The sequence below is a fragment of the Electrophorus electricus genome, chromosome 10, assembly GCF_041902795.1.
Source record: "Electrophorus electricus isolate QZ-2024a chromosome 10, ASM4190279v1, whole genome shotgun sequence".
Taxonomy (NCBI): domain Eukaryota; kingdom Metazoa; phylum Chordata; class Actinopteri; order Gymnotiformes; family Gymnotidae; genus Electrophorus; species Electrophorus electricus.
This window is the reverse complement of record NC_137506.1, coordinates 26814565-26835403: the sequence shown is the minus strand read 5'-3', so window position 1 is coordinate 26835403 and position 20839 is coordinate 26814565. Positions and strand designations below refer to the sequence as shown.

The following is a 20839-nucleotide window of genomic DNA, read 5'->3' as shown; positions in this document are numbered from 1 at the left end:
GGCACTTAGTACATCTGTAATAGGTAGGTTTGTAAGTGGTAGGAAAACCAACTTTAGATAATATATTTCAATGCTCAAAACAGTACTTCAAATGTTCACTCATTAATCTTATATATGCAAGTAGTTATATAGATTACATCCTGAACTTATTTTTTCTAACGTTATCCGACAAAGGCCGTTGATAAACATTTTAGTTAGAGCTTATATCCTAATCAATATAATAATAAATATTACATTGAACTGTAAATATTTTCTGCTATTAGCTAGCAGGCATTGACATACATTTTTAGCTGTGTGGTGGGTTAGCCATGAAAAGATCAGTTGAATATTTGCTCTCATCTACTCTCTCAGGCACTGTAGCCTAAATGTTTGTGTGGGAAACACCTATTCTTCCAAGGATAATAATAGTGTGGGGGTCATTGCCTGAGTTTCCTCCCCATTGTTGAAGAGCGAGGGATTTATTTATTTTGTTAAATGCATCTATAATGGTTGCTAAAGCACAACAGTGGACTAGCGGATCAAAACTCCAAAATATCAGCAGAGTAGCTATGTTGAGAAGCTGAGACATTTTCCTCAGAAGTAAGGCACCCTCTCCTCAGACATTTAAAGATTTCTTTAGCCAAGTTGGAGCCAAAATAAGGCTCACCTATTTGTCTGTCTTGTTTGTTTGCTTTTTTTTTTTTTTTTTTTTTTTTTTTTTTTTTTTACATTTCCAGGTCTAAACATTTGGCTACATCTCAGCCCAGAAGAGAAACATTATGTAAAATCTTGCAGAACTGAATTGCTATCAATGTCATCAGGCCTTTTTATGTGAATATTTTAATATTGTAAACATCCTTCCAGGCAGCAAAGAAAGAATTGGAGCGTCAGCGGCAGCTGGATTGGGAAAGAAGGAGAAAGCAGGACCTTCAGAGCCAGAAGAGCCAGGAACAGGAGGACATCATCCGCCTCAAGGCCAAGAAGAGGAGTCTCGAATTGGAACTTGAAGCTGTGGTAAGCCAGCTTTCATGCACTCCAAGCTTATTTCTCCATGTAGTAGCCAGTATAAGTAAAGCACAAAGCTGAAGTACAGTGCATATTTACCAGAAGTTACTAAATTTCTAGGAGACACACTGTACAGAGTTCAGATCTAAACATGTAAAATGATTTCTTCCCACTTTTCATCTTTTTTGTCTTTTAGGGTAACAAGCACAAGCAGATCACAGACAGGCTCAGGGATGCCCAGGCTAAGAAGAGAGTGCAGAGAACTGAGCTGGATCGCATTAATCAGAGGAGAGACAGTTGCATCATAGAAATCAATGCATTACAGCAGCAATCTGAGGTTTGACCCATTTCTCCTAACACCTTTTCATCTTAGTTTGAGATATAAAATGTAAGGTTGGAAATTTGTAATAAAGCAGCACAGAAATCATTCTACAAATGTTTAGACATGAAAAATGGATTCTCTCTTTTTATTTGATGATATGCCCCCTGCACTTGACGCTAGGATTTTGTCTGCATTGTTATTCGCCTGATTAAAGGATCCAGCCCCATGTCATGCATTCGTGAAGGACATGCATGTAATAATATATAGCTTTGACTTGCTGTGTGTTTTGCAGGAGCTGAAGAGGAAGCTGGCACAGCTGGCTCCAGAGCAGCAAAAGCTGAACGAGACGCTTCGCGCTATGAATCTGAACAACATGCCAAGTAAGACATCTCACTATTATAGTAGAATAGAATTGATGTAGTAATAATAATTGTGAATATGAAATGGTTGATAGTACTGTCCTGCTGGTAATATTTTTGTGACTACATCCAATGAGTAATTCCTGACATTGATGGGAAGGACACACTTGTGACCATGTTTTGTGTATTGAACAAGATGTTCATGAAGGATAAGATTATTTATTGCCCTATCGCAACCGCTTAGTGCCTGCAGTCTGACCCATGCCTGATGTTTGTTTGGTTAATTTTTCGTTCCTCATGTAGCTTCAACAATGACAACTTTAAAGAAGAGTGTTGCAGAGAAAGACCTCAGCTGCCGCAAACTGAAGGAAAGGCTTGATGCTTTAGAGAAAGACACAGCAACGAAACTGGCTGATATGGATCAGTATAAGAAGGACATACAGGTAATTGCAGTATATCATGGAACTTATCCAGCAAATAAATAAGTAATTCAGTGCAAACAAAATCAAGAGGGAACTTTGATAAGTTGGTAGTAATGTAGTCTATAATGTATCTACCAAATATATTTAAACCTATGAGTAGCCACTGAGACATTGAATAGAACACTTCACCATTTTTAGTACAGTAGATCAGTAGAATTCATAAGTCAACCTAATAGTGATACTAATAACCTGCTTTGCTCTTGTTCCCATGTCTTTATAACTAGCTGTAGAGCTTGTCTGTCTGTCTGTCTGTCTGTCTGCCTACCTGTCTGTCTCTCCCTGGCTTTCGCTGCAGTTTGAGGAAATGGATGACTGTGTGCTTAAGGGCCTGCTCTCTTTACTGGGCTGTCTACATAAGCTCTTCTTCCTCCTGAAGGTCTTTTCTCTCTGTCTTTTCCTCATTTGCCCTGGTTTGCCCTGGTTTGTTGCAGCATTCTCACGGTCATTTCGTGTATCTCACTTCATGACCTTACTGTTGTTTGATTGTGCTTCCATTATGGCAGAACTGTCAGCCTGTAGTATATGCAGGTACTGTGTAGTAAACCTCTGAAGAATCCACTAAGATCTGAGTAATTAGCTAGTGATATTTATTGGGTATTTTAAAAGGTGCAAACGCTGTACTGCAGTACTTACTATGTTCCTGCACAGTTGGACACTCTTGTCTTAAGGGCTCTTTGTGTTTTAGTTAATTTCATTGTCATAAATATGGACTATGCACTCAGAATTAGCACCGTCTATCATGATTTCCCTAGGATGCCCCCATCAGATATTTCTGTCCTTGTAGCAATAGCTTTTCTGACTTTTTTGTTCTGTTGAGCCAGACTGCATCAAATAATTTCCAAATCTAAAGCTTTGTCATGTCAACTTGACCCTTTATACACCTCATTATTAAAGCTTTGTGTCTCAGGTATTTCAACATACCTCTCATCTCAATAATCTCTGTTAAATCTAGTCATGTTCCCTGTGCTCTTAAAATGGCTGCTTTCACCCCCATTATCACGAAACCGAGCTAGCTGACTTGGTACCAAGTCAGCCATGTCAGCCATATCAGCCTAATTTGACCACTTATTTGCCCTTGATGATATTCCTGTCAGTCCCTCTGCTGCTGTTTGAAACTTTGGTTCCCTCTTTGACCCTTGTCTGACCTTTGACCCATATATTAAATCCAACTAAGACTGCATTTCTCCAACTTTGTAGTATCCCTCTTTCAATGCCTTCATTGCATCCAAGTTAGACGGCTACAACTCTCTGTTCTATGCTTTACTGTAAAAGTTGCTCTTTGTTATGCAGCCAGAGTACTTGTGCCCACTAAGAAATCTGCTCACATAGATTTGTGCTGGGATGTTGGCGATTCATTTTTCTTTAACCTTCATAGAGGCATATACCCATTCTGTTAAGGTTTCAACATATTTATAATCCTAATCATAATAAGGCACTATAAAATGCTGCATTCTAATCCAGGGTAGCAGACCTAGCATGGTTCTGGCAACACATGCATTCTTTGGGCATAGTGAGCTATCGTCATAGGCAATGAGAAGAAAGACAGCTCACTAGGTTAGAAGCACCCTTTGTCTTCCAAGATACTTGTTAGTGTTACAAAGGGAATGATTTCTGGAGATGATTATAGATTTTTTAAAAAGAATTGTTGTTGTTTTTTTTTTTTATGAATTTATGAACTCAATGTAGATCTTTCTCTACACAGTGGCTTTATGGTGAAAAGTCATAAAGAGAGTAAAGCAGTTGTTTGAAATCCTCCTCTGGTAGGATCTCAGAGAGACCCAGAGGAAGCAACAAGCTGCCCTTGTCAAACTGCGTAGTGTTAAAGAAGACAAACTCCGAGAACTCAAGAGATGCAAAGAGGAGGAGTTGGACAGGAAGAAGAAGGAGGAGGAAGAGCAGCGGTGAGTGTCATCTCGCACAGAGTCATGCAGAGATCTGTGGCGTTTGTTGCCTCTTCAGTCAAAGCCCCAGGGAACCTAACTCTGTAGTTTCTTTGTAGCTGTCGTATGTATACATGCATACATACAAAGTGTGTATGTGACGGAGACCATCACCACCTGAAGTATTTGGTGGTGTGATGCAGACCATCACTCAGCAATGTAAAATGGGTGCTCTGGTCAGGGCCCAGGTTTAAGACCAGATTTTAAGACCAGGTGTGGTTGCTGCCCTCAGCCTTTGCTACAAATCCCAGAAGAGGAATAGTACTGTAAGGCCATGGGGAGTATGCACAAGGTTAACTGAACCCTCCCTGCTCTGAGGGGATGTGTGAAGCCTACTGTGAACCCCTGGTGAGGAGCATGGGTGTCAGCCTGGAGTAAAGAAGATAGATGTGTGAGGGACACAGAAAGTGTAAAGCGAAAGGGTGTGCTCCCAGAAGATGGAGGCAGTGATGGAGACAGTTGATCAGGAATGTGAAAAGGGTGCCCTTTTGTCCAGTGGTCAGGGCAAACATTTATTGCCTGCCGGATCCAGGTCCAAGCCTGGATGTGGTTGCTGCTCTCAGCCTTTGCTACAGTGTCCTATGAATACTGAATAAATTATTGATTTCACCACAATTTATTTCCGTATGATATAAAATGAGTGGTCCTTATGTTATGTAAAGCTTACCTAAGCTTTATTCTCGACAGAAAGCTAATGCCCCTCCCACGCACCCTCAAGTCTGAGCAGCCTAGCTAGTGAGTAAAAGCTGTGTTTCCAGCAAAAGCCTTAGCCAAATGTGCAGTAAAATTTGTCTTTGGGATGGTTCTTTTAAGGGTGTACATACAGCCAAGCTGTCAAACATTTAGTGTTGTAATGTTTGTGCATGTGTATCAATATATAGTCGTGAATGCCTTGGTGTAACAGATTTTGTGCAGAGCTAAATTTTGATATTAAAAGCCAAATGGGCTCACACAAAATCCCATTGCAATGATGCCCAGTTCTCATTTTGTAGCATGACAAATTATTTCTAAACGCATTATAGCAGGTGGTAGATGAGGCTACATTTGACATGAAATATAAGGAAAAGCAAAGTACTCAGTACATAACCAAGTTATTATGCAGTTTTTCCTTGCTGTTTGTGTATAAGCCTGTTGTTTTGTTTTCACAAACCTGGAGAACATAAACTACAATTCTACCAGCACCAGTGAATGATTCCTGAAGATTTTAAATTATTTGGATCAGTATCCTCATCAGTAGGTTCATGCATATACAGTTGCAATACTTCAGTTCCCCCTTTCATGTGCCATTACATTCAGCTCTGCTTGCGTAGCAAAATAGACTGCAAGTCTGTGACAAAGGTCTGTCAATCAGGCATGCCTGTTCGAATATTAGGACCACACGCAGCCTGGTATGGGCCACTTGTGTGTCAACAATTTTCAGATTTTTCAAATTTATTTATTTATTTATTTTAAATCGATACGAAATTGTCTGAATAAAATCTTTAATTTATATATCGTGGGAAGTGGAGGTTTTTTGTCCAGCAGATGTTATTCTAACTTTGAGTGAGCTACTCAAAATCTCAAGCATTCAAATCTTCAAACATTAAAACACTAAACATTCAAAATCTAGGATGAAGGTAGCTCAGTGAGCGTTTTTGGTCCATGACTAGTCTGTTGCTGGCTTTGATGTACTGCAAAAGTTGAAAGCTTACAGTGTCATGTTGCATTAGATGTTAACTGTTTCCTCCCTGCAGGCGCATCAAGCAGGAAAAGCAGCGTCAGTGGCAAGAGAAACTGAGGCATGAAGAGGAGGAGCGGCAGAGAAAGCTCCAGGAAGAGCGAGAAGCCAAGCTCCGAGAAGAGGAGGAAAGAGAGAGGCAGGCTCGACTGCAGGCTGCCAAAGAGCAGGCAGAGAGGGAGCGCAGGGCACGAGAAGAGGAGAGGAGGCACCGTGAGGAGGAGGAGGAGAGGAGGCGCCGGGAGGAGGAGGAGGAGAGGAGGCGCCGGGAGGAGGAGGAGAGGAGAGAGCAAGAGAGGAGGAGACTCGAGGAAGAGGACCGCAAGAAGCGAGAAGAGGAGAGGAGGAAATTAGAAGAGGAGCGGAAGAAGCTGGAGGAGGAGCGGAAGAAGCTGGAGGATGAACGAAGGAAGCAGGAGGAGGACAGGCGCGAAGATGAGCGGAGGAGGCGGGAGGAGGAGAGGAAGCGCGAAGAGCGCAGGAAAGCAGAGGAGGCGCGCCGAGAGGAAGAGAGGAAGAGGGAGAAGGAGGAGGAGGAGAGGAGGCGCCAGCGAGCACACGAAGCAGCTATCAGGGACACTGAGGAGCGGAAGAAGAAAGAAGAGGAGAGGAAGAGACAGGAGGAGGAGGAAAGAAGGAAACAGGATGAGGAGCGCAGGAGGAAGCAGCGAGAAGTGGAGACCGCTGCCACCCCCAGGCCAAAGGAAGAAAAGCAAAATAAGCAGAATAATTACAAATCGGATATCGTCGCTGCTCTTCTCCGAGGACTGCAGGAGAGAAAGGGTAAACGCACGTCCTACTTGATCACTTGGTTACTTAGTCCTCAGTAAAACATATATACCTAGATTTCTACAATAAGTTGCAGATATATGGGCAGACTTTTCACTCCCTGATGAAGCCCCAAGTCAAACTTCCTTTCAAGTTTTTTCAGGTGTTGCAGTGAAGGAATGGTGTATGACTGTACTTGTTATAACTGCAGCTACCTAGTAGCATGCCCAGAGTTCTGCAAAACAGAGGCACACAAGTGTTTTGTCATAATCATGCATCTGTTCTGGAATTGACATGCACTGTCATATTTAAAAGTGCATCACATAGCAGGAGATTGATTGCAATGCTTGGTGTAAGTCATGCTACCTTAATAGCATGCATTTAATCACCTTGGCTAACATTTCTTTCCATTGCTAATTTGAGTTTGTATGAAATCCTTTGCTCCTGTCTCTCATTATAATTTTAGATATTAGGCATCCTCTGGGCAAGGCACACAGAAAATCAGCAGCTCTGACCAAATTTAAAGCCCTTTATCCCTTCGTGGCCAGGAACGAGGATGAACTCTCCTTTGAGGCAGATGACAGCATTGAGGTATGCAAAAAACCCAAAACAACAGTGTTGGAGTGATATAACTTGTTAAAACAGTCTGTTTTTAGGATATTTCACTGTCCGTACAAGATGGGACATCCTGCTCACTGTAGTCACTTCTGGATTTTTTTCTAGGTGGACGAGACCGTGGAGAGAGAGGAAGGATGGCTCTATGGTAGTCGTCAGGGGAAAATGGGCTGGTTTCCTGAGAGCTATGTGGAAAGGCAGTCCAAGGCCGAGCCCCCCACCTCCAAACCCGCGCTCAAGCCCCAGGCCTCCCTCTCTATCTCTAGGTGCAGCCTACAGCTCTTTCTGTATTTGCAAAATATGTGCTATAGTTACTAGATAGTTACTCGATTAAACAGTTCAACATTGTAGATATCTGCATTTGTTATTTCCAGCAAGCCAACTGAGGCTTCTGTTCCGAGTGGCTCAGGCCAGAACTCTGCCTTCACCCCCACCCATGCACCTAGCACCGCCTCCTCTGAGCATAGCCAGGTATGTAGCCTCCAAAAAATACCATGTTCATTAAAGACTTTTATACAAATATATCTGCTTCAAAATTGGCATAGAAACAGTAGTGACAACAGCAGAATTCTCTGATACTATATTCTAGGTGGTGGGGAACCTGCAGGTACAGGCTTTGTGTTCTTGGACAGCTAAAACAGACAGCCACCTAAACTTCTCCAAGGATGACGTGATCACAGTCCTGGAGCAGCAAGAGAACTGGTGGCTGGGGGAGCTGAATGGGATGCAGGGCTGGTTCCCCAAATCTTATGTCACCGTGCTGAGCAGCAGTGACACAGCCACAGAGTAAATCTACTTCCCACTTTCTTTACTGCAGATAGCCAAGGAAGATCAAACGCTTATTTATAGTACAGCCATGGAGAGTGAGGCCCAAGGAAGAAGCAATAAATAATGAGGGAAGGGGGAGAAGTGTTTGACATTAAATAACATGTGAGGCACTAGATGCTCAAGTGAAAGTAGAGAGCAACTGCAGTCATGCTGAGTAGTTGGACTAAATGTGAGTGCTAGCATTTACCATGAATATTTTTGATGCGTTTATGTCAGTCTTCAGACCTAAACAGTCATGCAAAGCAGCTATTTGTAAGTTGGTAAATATTTTCTCTTAAGAATTTCATATGTGTATAATAGTCTTTGTTTTGTCTTCAGTTCCTCTGATGGACCTGACTTGGCAGCAGCGGATGGCTCTTCCTTTGAGGGTAAGAACTGAAGATTTTCCACATGGGAAAAACGTTTCCTTTCAGTTCCTTTGCAGAAATCTTTTATCTTGCCCTGCTCTAATAATCCTGTTATGTCTTTCCAAAACTCAGAAAATTTGTCTTGTCCTGAAGCCACCCCCTGACCTCTCTGCTTGTGTTTTTTACTTCTCTCTCTGTACATGTGCACCTGGTCTCTATGTGTGTACACTTCTTTAGAGTATGTAGCTCTCTATACCTACAAGAGCCCTGAACATGGAGATTTGACCTTCAGTGAAGGTGACACCATCCTGGTGACAAAAAGAGAGGGCGAGTGGTGGCGAGGCAGCATAGGCGACCGCTCTGGACTCTTCCCCTCCAACTATGTTAAACCCAAGGAAACTGATGTAATTGGACCTACATTTTGACTGAAACTGATACAAAATCTATTTGTTTGTTTGTTTATTCATTGATTTATTTATTTTTTTAAACACTGTCGCTTCTTAGACTTCAAGCCTGAAACCTGGCATGCCTGGGAAGAAACCTGGTAAGAGGCCTCACACCTGTATAGTCCTTAACCAGATCAGATTAGTGTGTTTCAAACTATGATTAGTGTCTTCCTGGATTTGTGAAGTCTGCCCACCTGTCTTTTAATGGAGTTTGCTGCTCTGACTTGCAGATGTAGCTCAGGTGACCACTCCGTACGTGGCCTCTGGGAGCGAGCAATTGAGCTTGTCTCCTGGCCAGCTCATCCTCATCCTCAGTAAGAACCCCACTGGCTGGTGGTTGGGGGAACTGCAGGTCAGTATACTAATATTCACTTTACAGCTAAAATAAATAAATAAATCTGCACTTAATTATCATTTGCCATGATGAAGTTAAAACATATTTTAGAGACTTTTGAATATGAATTAAAAATCAAAAACTCTTATTCCAAAATCTCTTATTCAGACCCTTTGCTGTGGCATGTCAAATTGTGGTCAGGTGCATCCCATTTGCTTTAATTATCCTTGAGATGTGTCTTGAACTGCTGCAATTTGAATTGATAGGACATAGCTAGGAAAGGCACAAATCTAGATCTATAAGGGCCCACAGTATACTGTGCATTGTCAAGACAAAAACCACACCATGAAGATAAAAGATATCTCAGGCTTTGAGTTTTCCAAGGACCACAATGACCTTAATCATTTTGAAATGTATGAAGCTTGGCAGAACCTGGAACCTTCATAGAGTTGGCCATTTTGGCCAATTTGGCATCTGGACGAGAAGAACCTTGGTCAGGGAAGTAAGAAAGAGACTGGATGACCTATTAGACAAACGTCCATCTCTGCAGCATTCATAAATCAGGCCTTTATTGCAGAGTGGCGAGACAGAAGCCAGTTAAAGCTGTTGCAATGTGGGGAAAAATCTCTGGTCTGATGAGAAGAAAATTTAACTCTTTGAGTAGAACAGAAAGCACTATGTCAGTTGCAAAACAGGCTGTGTATATCACCTGGCTAATGCCATCTCTAAAATGCCATGGTGAAATGCCGCAGTAGCAGTCACATGCTATGGGGGTGCTTCTCAGCAGCAGGGACTCTGGTAACAGTTGAGGGACAGGCAAATGGAGCCAATTCATCCTTCAACATCCTTTAAGAAAACCACAACCAGAGAGCACACAAATTTAGACTGGAGCGACAGTTCACCTTTCAACTTCATATTGGCCCGAATCATACATTCAGGTCCAGCCAATGCCCAGACCTAACTTCATCAAATATAATTAAGCTTGAGGTGATCTGTCATGAAGAATAGGATAAACTGCCCATATGCAGGTGTGCAAATCTTATAGAAATGGATACATGAAGACTTGCAGCTGTAATTGTAATTTCAGTTTGAACTATTTTTCAGAGCTCTCTAAAAACGTTTTCATTTTGTTCTTATGGGTGATTGTGGTCATTGTTCTGTTAAAATAGCCATCATATCCGTTCAAAATCAAATCCAGATCGATAGATAGTTTTTGTTAGTTTTGCTGGATAGTCTGGAAAGTCTAAAAACAGGTCATTATTGTCTGTTCAGTGTTCCACGAGTGTTCCAGATCAAAAACAGTATTTCATTAAGCTAAATCTAAATCTTCATCTTCAGGTGAAATTCTGTTTTCTGGAGACTACTTTTATTTATTGAAATCGATTTTTGGTTTTTGATGAGTAACTTCATGCACGCACTTCAGGTACGGGGTAAGAAGCGTCAGAAGGGCTGGTTCCCAGCATCTCATGTCAAGCAGTTGGGCTCCAACAGTGGCAAGTCTACCCCTGCTACTGTGGCAGGTAAGCTGGAGGCTTCCCTGCAATGCCTAGTCCATCCCGCCACCGCCCTCTCTTGCTCTCTCTGTGTGTGTGTGTGTGTGTGTGTGTGTGTGTGTGTGTGTGTGTGTGTGTGTGTGTGTGTGTGTGTGTGTGTGTGTGTGACTGACTGACTGACTGCTCTCATTTACATCATCTCTTCTTACCTCAATCAGTCTGCCAGGTCATCGCCATATACGACTACATGGCAGCCAACAAGGATGAGCTAAGTTTCTCCAAGTCTCAGATCATTAATGTGCTGGACAAGAGTGACCCTGACTGGTGGAAAGGAGAACTCAATGGGGCCACAGGCCTGTTCCCCACCAACTATGTGAAAATGACCACTTCAGACTGTGACCCTAGCCAGCAGTGTAAGTAAAGGCCCAGCAACTGACCTGCTTCTTTCCTCTTCCTCCTTTATAGGCTTGGCAATGAGAAATATTAAGTTTAGAGTTTTAAGGATACACACACACACACACACACACACACCTTAGTCCTGTTTGGCACCCTAAGACCAATCGTGCTAATTCATTTGATAAAACAATTTGCATAAGTAAAACAGTAGATTCAAATTTCTTTGTGGTGCTCTCATTTTTTTGTTGGCTGTCTATTAATTTAGTCAGTACATTAGCACAACACGTTCTACTGCTAAGAGTGCAATTGTTTAGCAAGGGAAGTAATCCAAGTAGGAACAGAGTTCAAATGTATGTCAAATGCAGTATACTGTTATTTAGCATTATTAGAAAAGTTTGTCATAACCTCTAATAGTAGCATTTTTATGTTCCAGTTGTATTCTTTTTTGTTATTATTTTAAAGTATATTTTAATTTCCACATTAAGGACAAACATTTATGTTACAGTTGACTTAACATCTTTTCATATCCATCTTCTTACACTTGGTTTCTTTTTGGGTTCTGTCCTCTCTGTTTTTCTTTAGGGTGGTAGCACCTAAATCCTTCTCTTCGCCTTAAAGAGACCCTGTTTCTCCCCTCTCACTGGGGGGAGACCACATTGGCCTTAAACCCCATCAACAGTTACTAACCCAGTCATCACACCCACACGACTCTGATCTAACCTAATACGTAATCTACTTGTATAACTGCTACTACTGCCTGTCTGTGTTCTAGTTCAGGGTAGGTGTTTTATTAAAATATAATATTGACTTGCATATAGTGCTGATGTGGCTTGAAAAATCACAATATCACAGTCAGATTTTGGGAAATGTATCACAAAATGAGTTGTGGTGACTTACAAACTTACAAGTGACTAATGAGGTTTACTTCTGGCTAACAACTTGTGGCAGTTAGATGCAATTCAGCATCAGATATTAAGATTATACATCTATATGGGCTGTATAACAGTGTTAATACAGATCATTTATTGCAATGTCAAATTTGTAATTGCAATATACAGTATATATTGTTATACTGCCCAGCCCTCCTGGTGGTGCAGTTTTGATTACATCAGGTGAGAAAGGCAAGTGGGTGAGAGGATTAGTGGCTCTGTGGCACGTTTGTTGCTCGCCTCTATTTTCTGAGATTAAATTAAGACACTTTTGGGATATGTGGTAGAGTGGGACCACGGCTTTTAACCCACAGTGGTCTGTTTGTTTGGGTTGGTCGTCTGAATGGTCTGTGGTTCAGTGGTGTTGCCTTGGTAATGCAGTCCATTTTTGGAGCCAACCAAAATGTTTGTTTCCCTTCTTTCTTCTCCTTTTTTAAGTACATAATAGTGTTTACCTTTCTTGAATTGAATTTGTGGGTTTGTATTCGAGCAAAATAAGAGAATGCATTTAGTGGCTTTTAATGTTACAAAATAAGGGTTGACTTGTAGGGATGTACTCACATATTAGCAGTTAGCCTTTTCTTGTTTGTCAACTAAACATACAAGTGTTACACAGCTATTTGAGGAGAAACTGAAATTAACAGTTTTGTTTGAGTTAGTGTTATAACTCAATGAAGCATATTTTCCCTAAAATGCTGCTATTACAAGCACTATGCCTTTGACTATATTGTTACCAATATATTGCATTTTATGCCCTGTTTTTTCTGAGTCACCTTTGTATATATAGTGAGATTATGCAAACTCTTGTGGTATGAAAGTATCACCTTAGTATAATTTACTGGGATATTGTGGAGAATGCTAAACGTATAAGATACTTTGAATCTTGTATTATACATATTTGATTAAAGAAATCTAGAAATTAAAAATCCTTTGAAAAACTCAACCACCTCAGTTTTTGTTGTCCATGTGAATTTTGTCATCATGTAAGCTAGTTCAGTGTTTTCAATCACTTCTTATTTCATGTAGGGCTGCAAAGTGGACCATAACGATTCTAAAATGACCTCAGCTGACTAATGAGCTTCCTGAGAGTTCTGATGAATCAGACACATGATCACAGATGTAGTTTTTTGGTGAAGAATTGTACAGTTCTGTCATTAGCTAAGTCACATATTTATGTTTTACTGATGAGATCTCATTTCAGTACTCAGTTACATTGTAGTTTATATTGAGAAACCATACCTTCAAACATTTTTAATTACAAAAACTCCATTGTTCTCAGTAATATCACATGCACAGTGCATTGATAATAATTAGTTCTTTGGTAAAATATAATGATCTATAATATGATAATTGTCAATTACCTAATGAACATACTAAATATATAAGTATTAATGACTTCATAAGTAAATTAAGTTTATTATTTCTTTATTATACTTACTTTATTATAGATACGGTTATAAATCAGTAACTTTATAGTGTCCCTGTGAGTTGCTGAGGACATTATGTGAGTAAGCAGTAGTGTCTCTCGAGCTTGCAAAGAATGATGCCTTTCCCCCATCTCCAGCCTGTGTTGGTAAAAACACATTTTGTTAGACACACCATGCTTGTTGTGTGTATTATAGTCAAAGGACAACTTACTGACCAATGTTCAGGGTTTGAGTGTTGGCATGACTAGTAAGCTCCTTTTTTTAATGACTAGCATGATGATGATGATGATGATGACAGCCTCGCAGGGGCTTCTGGAGCTTCCAAGTGGGTGGGCCTTGCCAGGTAAGGCTTGATGTGAACATTTTTGGGTACTCTTGCTTTCTTTGCTTCTGCCAGTGTCTTGCTTGCTTTCGCGCAGCTTTGGAACAGGAGCTTTGGAGCCCTTGGAGGGCATGAAATTGCTTGTTTGGGCTTAGGGAGGCCAGGAATAACCACCATTTTTTTAGGCTGAGAAACAGGTCACCACATGGTTCCGTCTCCTTGTAGGGTGCGCTGATTTGACCAGTCTGGACTCCATGACCCCTCAGGAGAAGAAACGGCAGGGCTACATCCATGAGCTCATCGAAACAGAGGAAAGATATATGGAGGACCTTCAGCTGGTCTTGGAGGTACGTCTTCTGCTAGTAGGCTTACCCTGTTGCTATGGTTTTTCTCTTTTCAGTCTCAGAGCTATAACGAAACGAAATATTTCATTACTGGCATTTAATTACAGAAATGCATGTTTTTGTTTTATTTCTGTTAAATAATTATGTATAAATTTGCATGGAGGGGTTCTTGATTACTATAAATGTAAAGTTGGAGGTAGGGTTGGCTGAGGTCTGCCTAACTGACACATGAGAGTGTCTATAAGGAACTTCATGATGGACAATGACATCATGCTGGGGGGGTGGGTTATTTAATTTTTATATACTTTGTTTTACTCTTTATTCAATGACTATTCAGTTAATTAATACATTAATACATTCATTACTATTTTCAAAAAAGTGACCCTTTTTTGGAAAAAATCTGGTGTAACATTGATGTCATCTATTTAAAATAAAGCAGTAACTGCAGCATTTCTTCTGTTTGAGGCAATATTTTAAAATTTAAATGTATACTCAAGATGAAAAAGCAGTATCTTCACTGCCATACGTTGAGCTATAGCTACTGTTCTTCCACTTTCTATAAGATAAAAACCTATGCAAATAAAGTAAGGCAAGTTTGTTTCACTGGTCAACAATGATTTTGCTTCCTGTTTATTATACATCTTTGCTTGCTGAATCCAAATATGTTTTGTAGCAGATTACTTTTGTAGCAGACTACTGTAAGACACTGAAGAAGGATGTTCCTGAGACCAAATATAGGCAAAAATCATACACTGTAAATTTTAGAACCTAAACAATATATGTGATAGAATCTCAACACAAATTCAGGATAATGAATGAATACTATATTTCCACCTGTTTTATCTTGGGAAGCACATAAAAACTCAAATTTTGTCCAGCGGTTTTAGCATATTTTAGCTTATTGATATAAAATCAAGAATAATACAAAATCTATACAATTTAACACACCAAAAAAAACCAACCTAAAATTACTGATTGCACTCCTTAAAATGCATACTCATCAATTCTATAGCTCAGCTCAATCTTGGGAGAAGGGATCATTTGTCCTAATAAATAAATATAGTTGCTCTGTGTTCTAGCAGGCAGGGTGCGGCCCACTGTCAGTTTGGACGAGGAGTATGGGTTGGGTGTTGCGTCACAGCGCTTAGCATAGTGATGTCTGTCAGCCATCAACAATGGACAATGGCATTATCCATCAGGTCAACCATAGTTTGAGGATAGGTTTTAAAATGTGGCCCTGATTGACTAATGCAAAAACTCTGGTTTTGTTCTAGGTGTTCTACAAGCCCATGTCTGAGTCGGGACGGCTGAATGAAGCTGAGATGAACATGATTTTTGTCAACTGGAAAGAGCTCATCATGTCCAACATGAAACTACTGAAGTACGTGAGCCCCACTGCGCTCGGCTTTTCACTGCACTCACTACAGCAGATGACTGCAGTGGCTCCTAGCATAATTACCACATTACTGGCTTAGCTGTAGGTGCACTGCCTTTTTTCATTATTGTGATCGTTTGCATCAAACAGATGGTGAGTGCTGATAGATTTCATCTAGGGCATGCACGCATATGTGTGACAGGGCCTTCCGTGTGAGGAAAAAGATGGGAGGAGAAAAGATGCCTGTGCAGATGATCGGGGACATCCTAGCTGCAGAGCTCTCTCATATGCAGGCCTACATCCGTTTCTGCAGTTGCCAGCTAAATGCTGCCGCACTGTTGCAGCAGAAGACTGACCAGGAGCCAGAGTTCAAAGACTTCCTCAAGGTATGATCACATCGAGGGTCGGTTTCAAACTTTCAGGGTTGTTGAGCTTGAACAGGACTAAAGGCATCCATTACGCAGCTAAGAGAAGGACAAAGTTGAAGGAAAATTCATTTACCTTTTAATTAAATGTCTGTTTTTACTCAAAAAGGTATTGTGACTAATTCTGGGTTTTTCTTTTTCAGAAAATTGCTACAGACTATCGTTGTAAAGGGATGCCTTTGTCCAGCTTCTTACTGAAGCCCATGCAAAGAATCACCCGCTACCCACTCCACATAAAGAATGTGAGTGGTAATAATGGAGGCTTGTTCCTCTGTCGCTTGCCATGTTCAAAGTGTCTTGTTCAGAGGTTAGGAGGTTCTTAACAACTACGTGTGTATGCGTGTGCTTGTTTGTGCGCATATATGCATCTCCATTCTTCACCAGATCCTCGAGAGTACTCCTGACAGCCATGTGGATCATGTTCAGTTGCGGGAGGCTCTGGAGAAGGCTGAGGAGCTGTGCTTACAGGTCAATGAGGGAGTAAGAGAGAAGGAGAACTCGGACCGACTCGAGTGGATACAGAGCCATGTCCAGTGTGAGGGAATCACAGAGGTACACTGACATAATAATGGGCTCAAAACACTGGTGTGACCGCATACTGAGATAAAACACATTATTTTACGTTCCACAGATGAATATACTGCAGTAACACAGCCACCACACTCATAAGAGTGTGATACAATAATAAATTACAAATAGCAGCACCACCACCAATTTATTTGAATTTTTAAAACAAAATCAGCAGATGTAGTTTTAATTACTCTAATTTGTATTTTTGCTCTAATAGAATCTGATTTTCAACTCTCTGACCAACTGCCTCGGTCCTCGAAAACTCCTGCACAGTGGGAAAATATTTAAGACTAAGAGCAATAAGGAGCTGCATGCCTTCCTCTTCAACGACTTTTTGCTCCTCACCCAAGCTGTCAAGCAGTTCACCTCCTCGGGCTTGGACAAGCTCTTCAGTCCAAAGTCCAACACCCAGTACAAGATGTACAAATCAGTAAGGGTTCAGATGGTTATATTTCTCAGTCATATTTAATAATTAGGAACTGAGCCTGGGTCAGTCTGCCTCAAAAATGACTAGACCAATTTGTAAATCTGGTCTTTGGTGCATTGTTTTTACTATCCTTATTTTTAATGTCCTTTTGAAAAGTATACACACGAGTATAAGGTGTTTAGGTCTACCTGCCTTGTTTTTCCATCTTCAGAAGACTAGCTGTGGAAATGGATGGTCTCTACTGTCTTTTTTTTTTGTTCTTGGCAGCCTGTGTTCTTGAATGAAGTTCTGGTGAAGCTGCCATCTGATCCATCCAGTGACGAGCCAATCTTCCACATCTCTCACATTGACCGGGTCTATACCCTCAGGACAGAGAACATCAATGAGAGGTGAGTTTGAGAGACTTCATTAAACATGATGATCACTCAACAAAGATCCATTTTATAATCTATATTTCAAATTATTGCCATTTGTGTCTAGGACTGCATGGGTTCAGAAGATCAAGGCAGCGTCAGAGGAGTTCATCGAGACAGAGAAGAAAAAGCGGGAGAGAGCCTATCAAGGTGAGTTTTATAAGATCTAACCCTCTGTTTATATTGACTTCCAACCTTTTTGTCAAAGTAACCTATAATTGAATTTTTCTAGTAATTGTGTTTAGTTTCTACCCTTTAATACCCTATGCCTTTGTCAGCTCGCTCAATGAAAGCCAGCGGAATTGGCCGTCTGCTTGTCACTATCCAGGAAGCTACTGAACTGAAATCATCAAAAGCAAGTGGTGAGCATTATTTTGATCCTTGGGGACAATCCCTACTGTTGTAAGTTTTTATCTTGATCCATACACCCTTGTTAAATTCACAACATTGTATTTCTGCTGTCACTAATTAGGAAAGAGCAATCCCTACTGTGAGGTGACCATGGGGGCACAGTGCTATACCTCTCGAACTTTAAATGACACGCTCAACCCTAAATGGAATTTCAACTGTCAGTTCCACATCAAGGACCTGTATCAGGATGTGCTATGCATCACCATTTATGAACGGGAGCAATTTGCACCTGATGGTCAGTATTGCCTTTCTAGTGACGCACTGTATGCTTAAACTGATCACTGAGCCTATTGCGTGAACTTTAAAGTAATTTATGAAATTTGATGAAAGGGTAATTGCAAAAACAGACTCCCCTTTTCCTTTCCTTCTTCCTGCAGATTTCCTGGGGCGCACAGAGGTACCTGTGGCCACAATCAAGAAGGAGCTGGAGAATAAAGGTCCAGCCATTAGGAGACTGCTGCTTCACGAAGTGCCCACAGGAGAGGTGTGGGTCCGCCTCGACCTTCAGCTGTTTGATGGCAAAAACCCTTAAAGGAGAGGATTTGAGTGGCAGAACCCCATTAAGCACATTGCCAGTTACTCAAGTTCTCCAAGTCTTCCATAAGCCACCTTGCCTTAGAATGCCTTCAACTACTGCTACTGAATGTCTTGACGACTTTTTTCCCTTTTTTTTTTTAAGACTTGTCCATGTATTGATGACTATGCCAAATTTTGCAACGTGCATAGTTTTGGTAAAACACATGGCCTATAATGGAAGAAGCTTAATAATTCAATGATTTTGCCTGAATAATCTACCACTGGACATAGAGATGTCGGGATTTCTATTCTCCTTGAATATCCTGTCTATTTTGCTGTCCTTTTGTTTTGTCTTGACTTCTGTTTTTGTTTTGTCCTTGGCTTTAATATTTAGATTGACACTTGATCTTGACAGTTATGTAAAGAAACACTAATTTTATTAATAATGCTTTGCCTTATGCTGTATAATTCATGACATAAATGCTTATGCATCTGTTTTTTCAAAAGGGATTTTGCTTAGAATCTTGGAAATGTTAAGGACATGGTAGTTGATAAACTGCTATTCCCTTTAAGTGGTTCTAAAAACCCGTTTTTAGAAACTGGTACATATGAAGTGATTACACAAAATTAATTCTACAAAGGTCTAATCACTGTTGAGTTTGTGTTCATTTTTATTTATTTTATTTATCTCTGGCTGTTACACACTTTTGAAACAGTAACATGTTTATGCCATCAGCATTTACATGAACTCTCAACACATGTATTTCATTGGTCATTTGCCACTGCTTAAGATGCTTGTCACTTTTTTTTTAGGTTTGTTTTAGTTTAAGCTGCAAATGTGTGATTTTAAGTACCTTCAGTCTTTTAGTTTTTGTCTAGTGCTGTCTCTCCTGGCAATCCAGGCTTTACTACAGATTTGCTCAAACATAGCAAAGTGTCTAAAATGAGCACAAATATGCAAGAAAATCAGGTTTCCAAAGCAAATAAAATAAAATTGACATTCCTCGTTCCTCGCTCTTGAAATATTTAACGTAAAATATTTGAGTTATCTGGGATTAGTTACATAAAGGTCCTGTTGTAAACAGTGTCGGTTGCTAAGGGCGCTACAGGAAGTCCAGACAAATTTGGGAAGTTGAGTGTAGTAGCGTAAAAAGAGCTGTAATAATAATAAAGGGAGAACTTATGCTTTTGTAACGAGGCAGGATGAATCAATTTCAAATTTTGATTCACGACTGTCTTATTCACACAAAACATGTAGAAAGTGCGGCTATTCTTGTTGCAAAAAGTGGCCACGTATCAGCGGTCTCGTCGAGATTTCAGGTGAGTTCAATTAATTCAGCTAATTTTACAACAGATGAGATGTTGGTATAGATCTGTCTCTACGACGGTTTATGCTAAATGAGGAAATTAATAATGCAGATCGATTTGAACGTTACAGAACAATTTTAAAAGTCAGCAAAATCATGTCGCTTCCTATATGCTCCCTGCAATAAAACGTTTTCTTACGGTTCATTTATGCAGTGTCTTTGAACGGTGATGGATTCATGCCCTCTGATTACAGATACTTTGACGACTGGCAAACTCAAAGCTCAGGTACTAGGTACTCATACCTGCAGCAAAGAAGAGTCAGTCAACATCCATTGTGATTCTTGTTTTCTTCTGAATCGCAAATTTGAGTTCATATCTTGCCTTGGAAAGTTTTAAATGTAATCTGTCCTGGCCCTGGTACCCAGGTGGTGGAATGAATTTATTAATAAAAAACAAACACTTTTACAGTATTCTTTCAACTCTAGCCAGGGCCTCCTCATAGTATTTTTAACCCTTAGGATCCCTATAGACAGAGAGATAAATATCCATCTATTGCCGTGTGTGTGTGTGTGTGTGTGTGTGTGTGTGTGTGTGTGTGTGTATTATTAGATCACTCACCAAGAAGCTCAGATGTTCATAGATGCATTTAAGTACTTGACTATAATAAGAGAACAGGGCATCTTCTTCGATGAGAAGGCATTCACTTGTGTTCGGGCGGACAGAAACTCCATCTACTGCAAATGTGTAAGCTATCCTACATACTGTACACTAACTTGCATCATATTTTACAAAAGCAGCTGGATGGCCATGATGTAATATAGCTGGTTTTTTTTCCTCATTTAGGGGGATAATGGTCTGATATTGGTCAAAACTGCACTCTTTGTTATAGTTGCCACATACAATGAGAATATGTACCCTAGTGTCTGTGTAGAGGCATCTGAGAAGCTAGGTATGTTTAGCCCTTTTTTGTTCTATTAAGTTCCCTAAAATTGTAGTACAAATGGGTCTGATTCACTCTATGTTTTTCAGCTGAATATCTGCGTGAGAAGGGGAAATAATGCACATCATACTGGTCAAGGACATATAACATTAAAAACATTTTAAAAACATGCACTGGAGATGTAGGAAAAATGGGGAAACACTGAAATGGCTCAACTAGAAACACATTCTATTTTATAAATGCAAATACATGTACCTAGCCCAACATGCTTACCATTATTTACGGGCTTGAAGGCATAACTCAGAAAGACAAAAGAAAAACTTGTGTCTCTGTTATTGTAACATTTTAATATACATATCTAGATTTGGCAACATACATTTTAACACTACAGAGGATTTTAA

General features: G+C 40.3%; 2 protein-coding genes across 3 annotated transcripts in view; both read left to right on the top strand.

The window, feature by feature from the left end:
- itsn2b (intersectin 2b) overlaps positions 1-19193 on the top strand; it is a 33628-nt gene extending 14435 nt beyond the window's left edge. For both annotated transcript variants that reach the window (XM_027014040.3, XM_081721308.1), the window contains 27 exons: positions 844-993; positions 1181-1321; positions 1599-1686; positions 1969-2108; positions 3912-4048; positions 5821-6587; positions 7039-7163; positions 7296-7453; positions 7562-7658; positions 7777-7973; positions 8334-8383; positions 8600-8766; positions 8867-8906; positions 9039-9160; positions 10566-10662; positions 10854-11048; positions 13935-14056; positions 15328-15434; positions 15631-15814; positions 15997-16095; positions 16238-16405; positions 16641-16853; positions 17118-17239; positions 17331-17413; positions 17542-17625; positions 17736-17909; positions 18052-19193. In XM_027014040.3, coding sequence (XP_026869841.2) covers positions 844-993; positions 1181-1321; positions 1599-1686; positions 1969-2108; positions 3912-4048; positions 5821-6587; positions 7039-7163; positions 7296-7453; positions 7562-7658; positions 7777-7973; positions 8334-8383; positions 8600-8766; positions 8867-8906; positions 9039-9160; positions 10566-10662; positions 10854-11048; positions 13935-14056; positions 15328-15434; positions 15631-15814; positions 15997-16095; positions 16238-16405; positions 16641-16853; positions 17118-17239; positions 17331-17413; positions 17542-17625; positions 17736-17909; positions 18052-18206 — 4182 coding nt within the window. In that variant the 3' untranslated portion in view covers positions 18207-19193. The remainder of the gene's footprint in view (positions 1-843; positions 994-1180; positions 1322-1598; positions 1687-1968; positions 2109-3911; positions 4049-5820; positions 6588-7038; positions 7164-7295; positions 7454-7561; positions 7659-7776; positions 7974-8333; positions 8384-8599; positions 8767-8866; positions 8907-9038; positions 9161-10565; positions 10663-10853; positions 11049-13934; positions 14057-15327; positions 15435-15630; positions 15815-15996; positions 16096-16237; positions 16406-16640; positions 16854-17117; positions 17240-17330; positions 17414-17541; positions 17626-17735; positions 17910-18051) is intronic.
- Positions 19194-19335: 142 nt separating this feature from the next.
- On the top strand, positions 19336-20665 carry pfn4 (profilin family member 4). Its single transcript, XM_027014043.3, has 4 exons — positions 19336-19510; positions 20108-20242; positions 20342-20447; positions 20528-20665. The coding sequence occupies exons 1-4, from the start codon at positions 19394-19396 to the stop codon at positions 20554-20556; spliced, it is 387 nt and encodes a 128-aa protein (XP_026869844.2). The 5' UTR covers positions 19336-19393; the 3' UTR covers positions 20557-20665.
- Positions 20666-20839: the final 174 nt, after the last annotated feature.

Coding starts and splice junctions, on each gene's coding strand:
- pfn4 (XM_027014043.3), top strand. CDS start 19,394: ATGAATCAATTTCAAATTTTGATTCACGACTGTCTTATTCACACAAAA. Junction 20,243..20,341: donor ACTCCATCTACTGCAAATGT/GTAAGCTATCCT, acceptor TTCCTCATTTAG/GGGGATAATGGTCTGATATT. Junction 20,448..20,527: donor AGAGGCATCTGAGAAGCTAG/GTATGTTTAGCC, acceptor TATGTTTTTCAG/CTGAATATCTGCGTGAGAAG.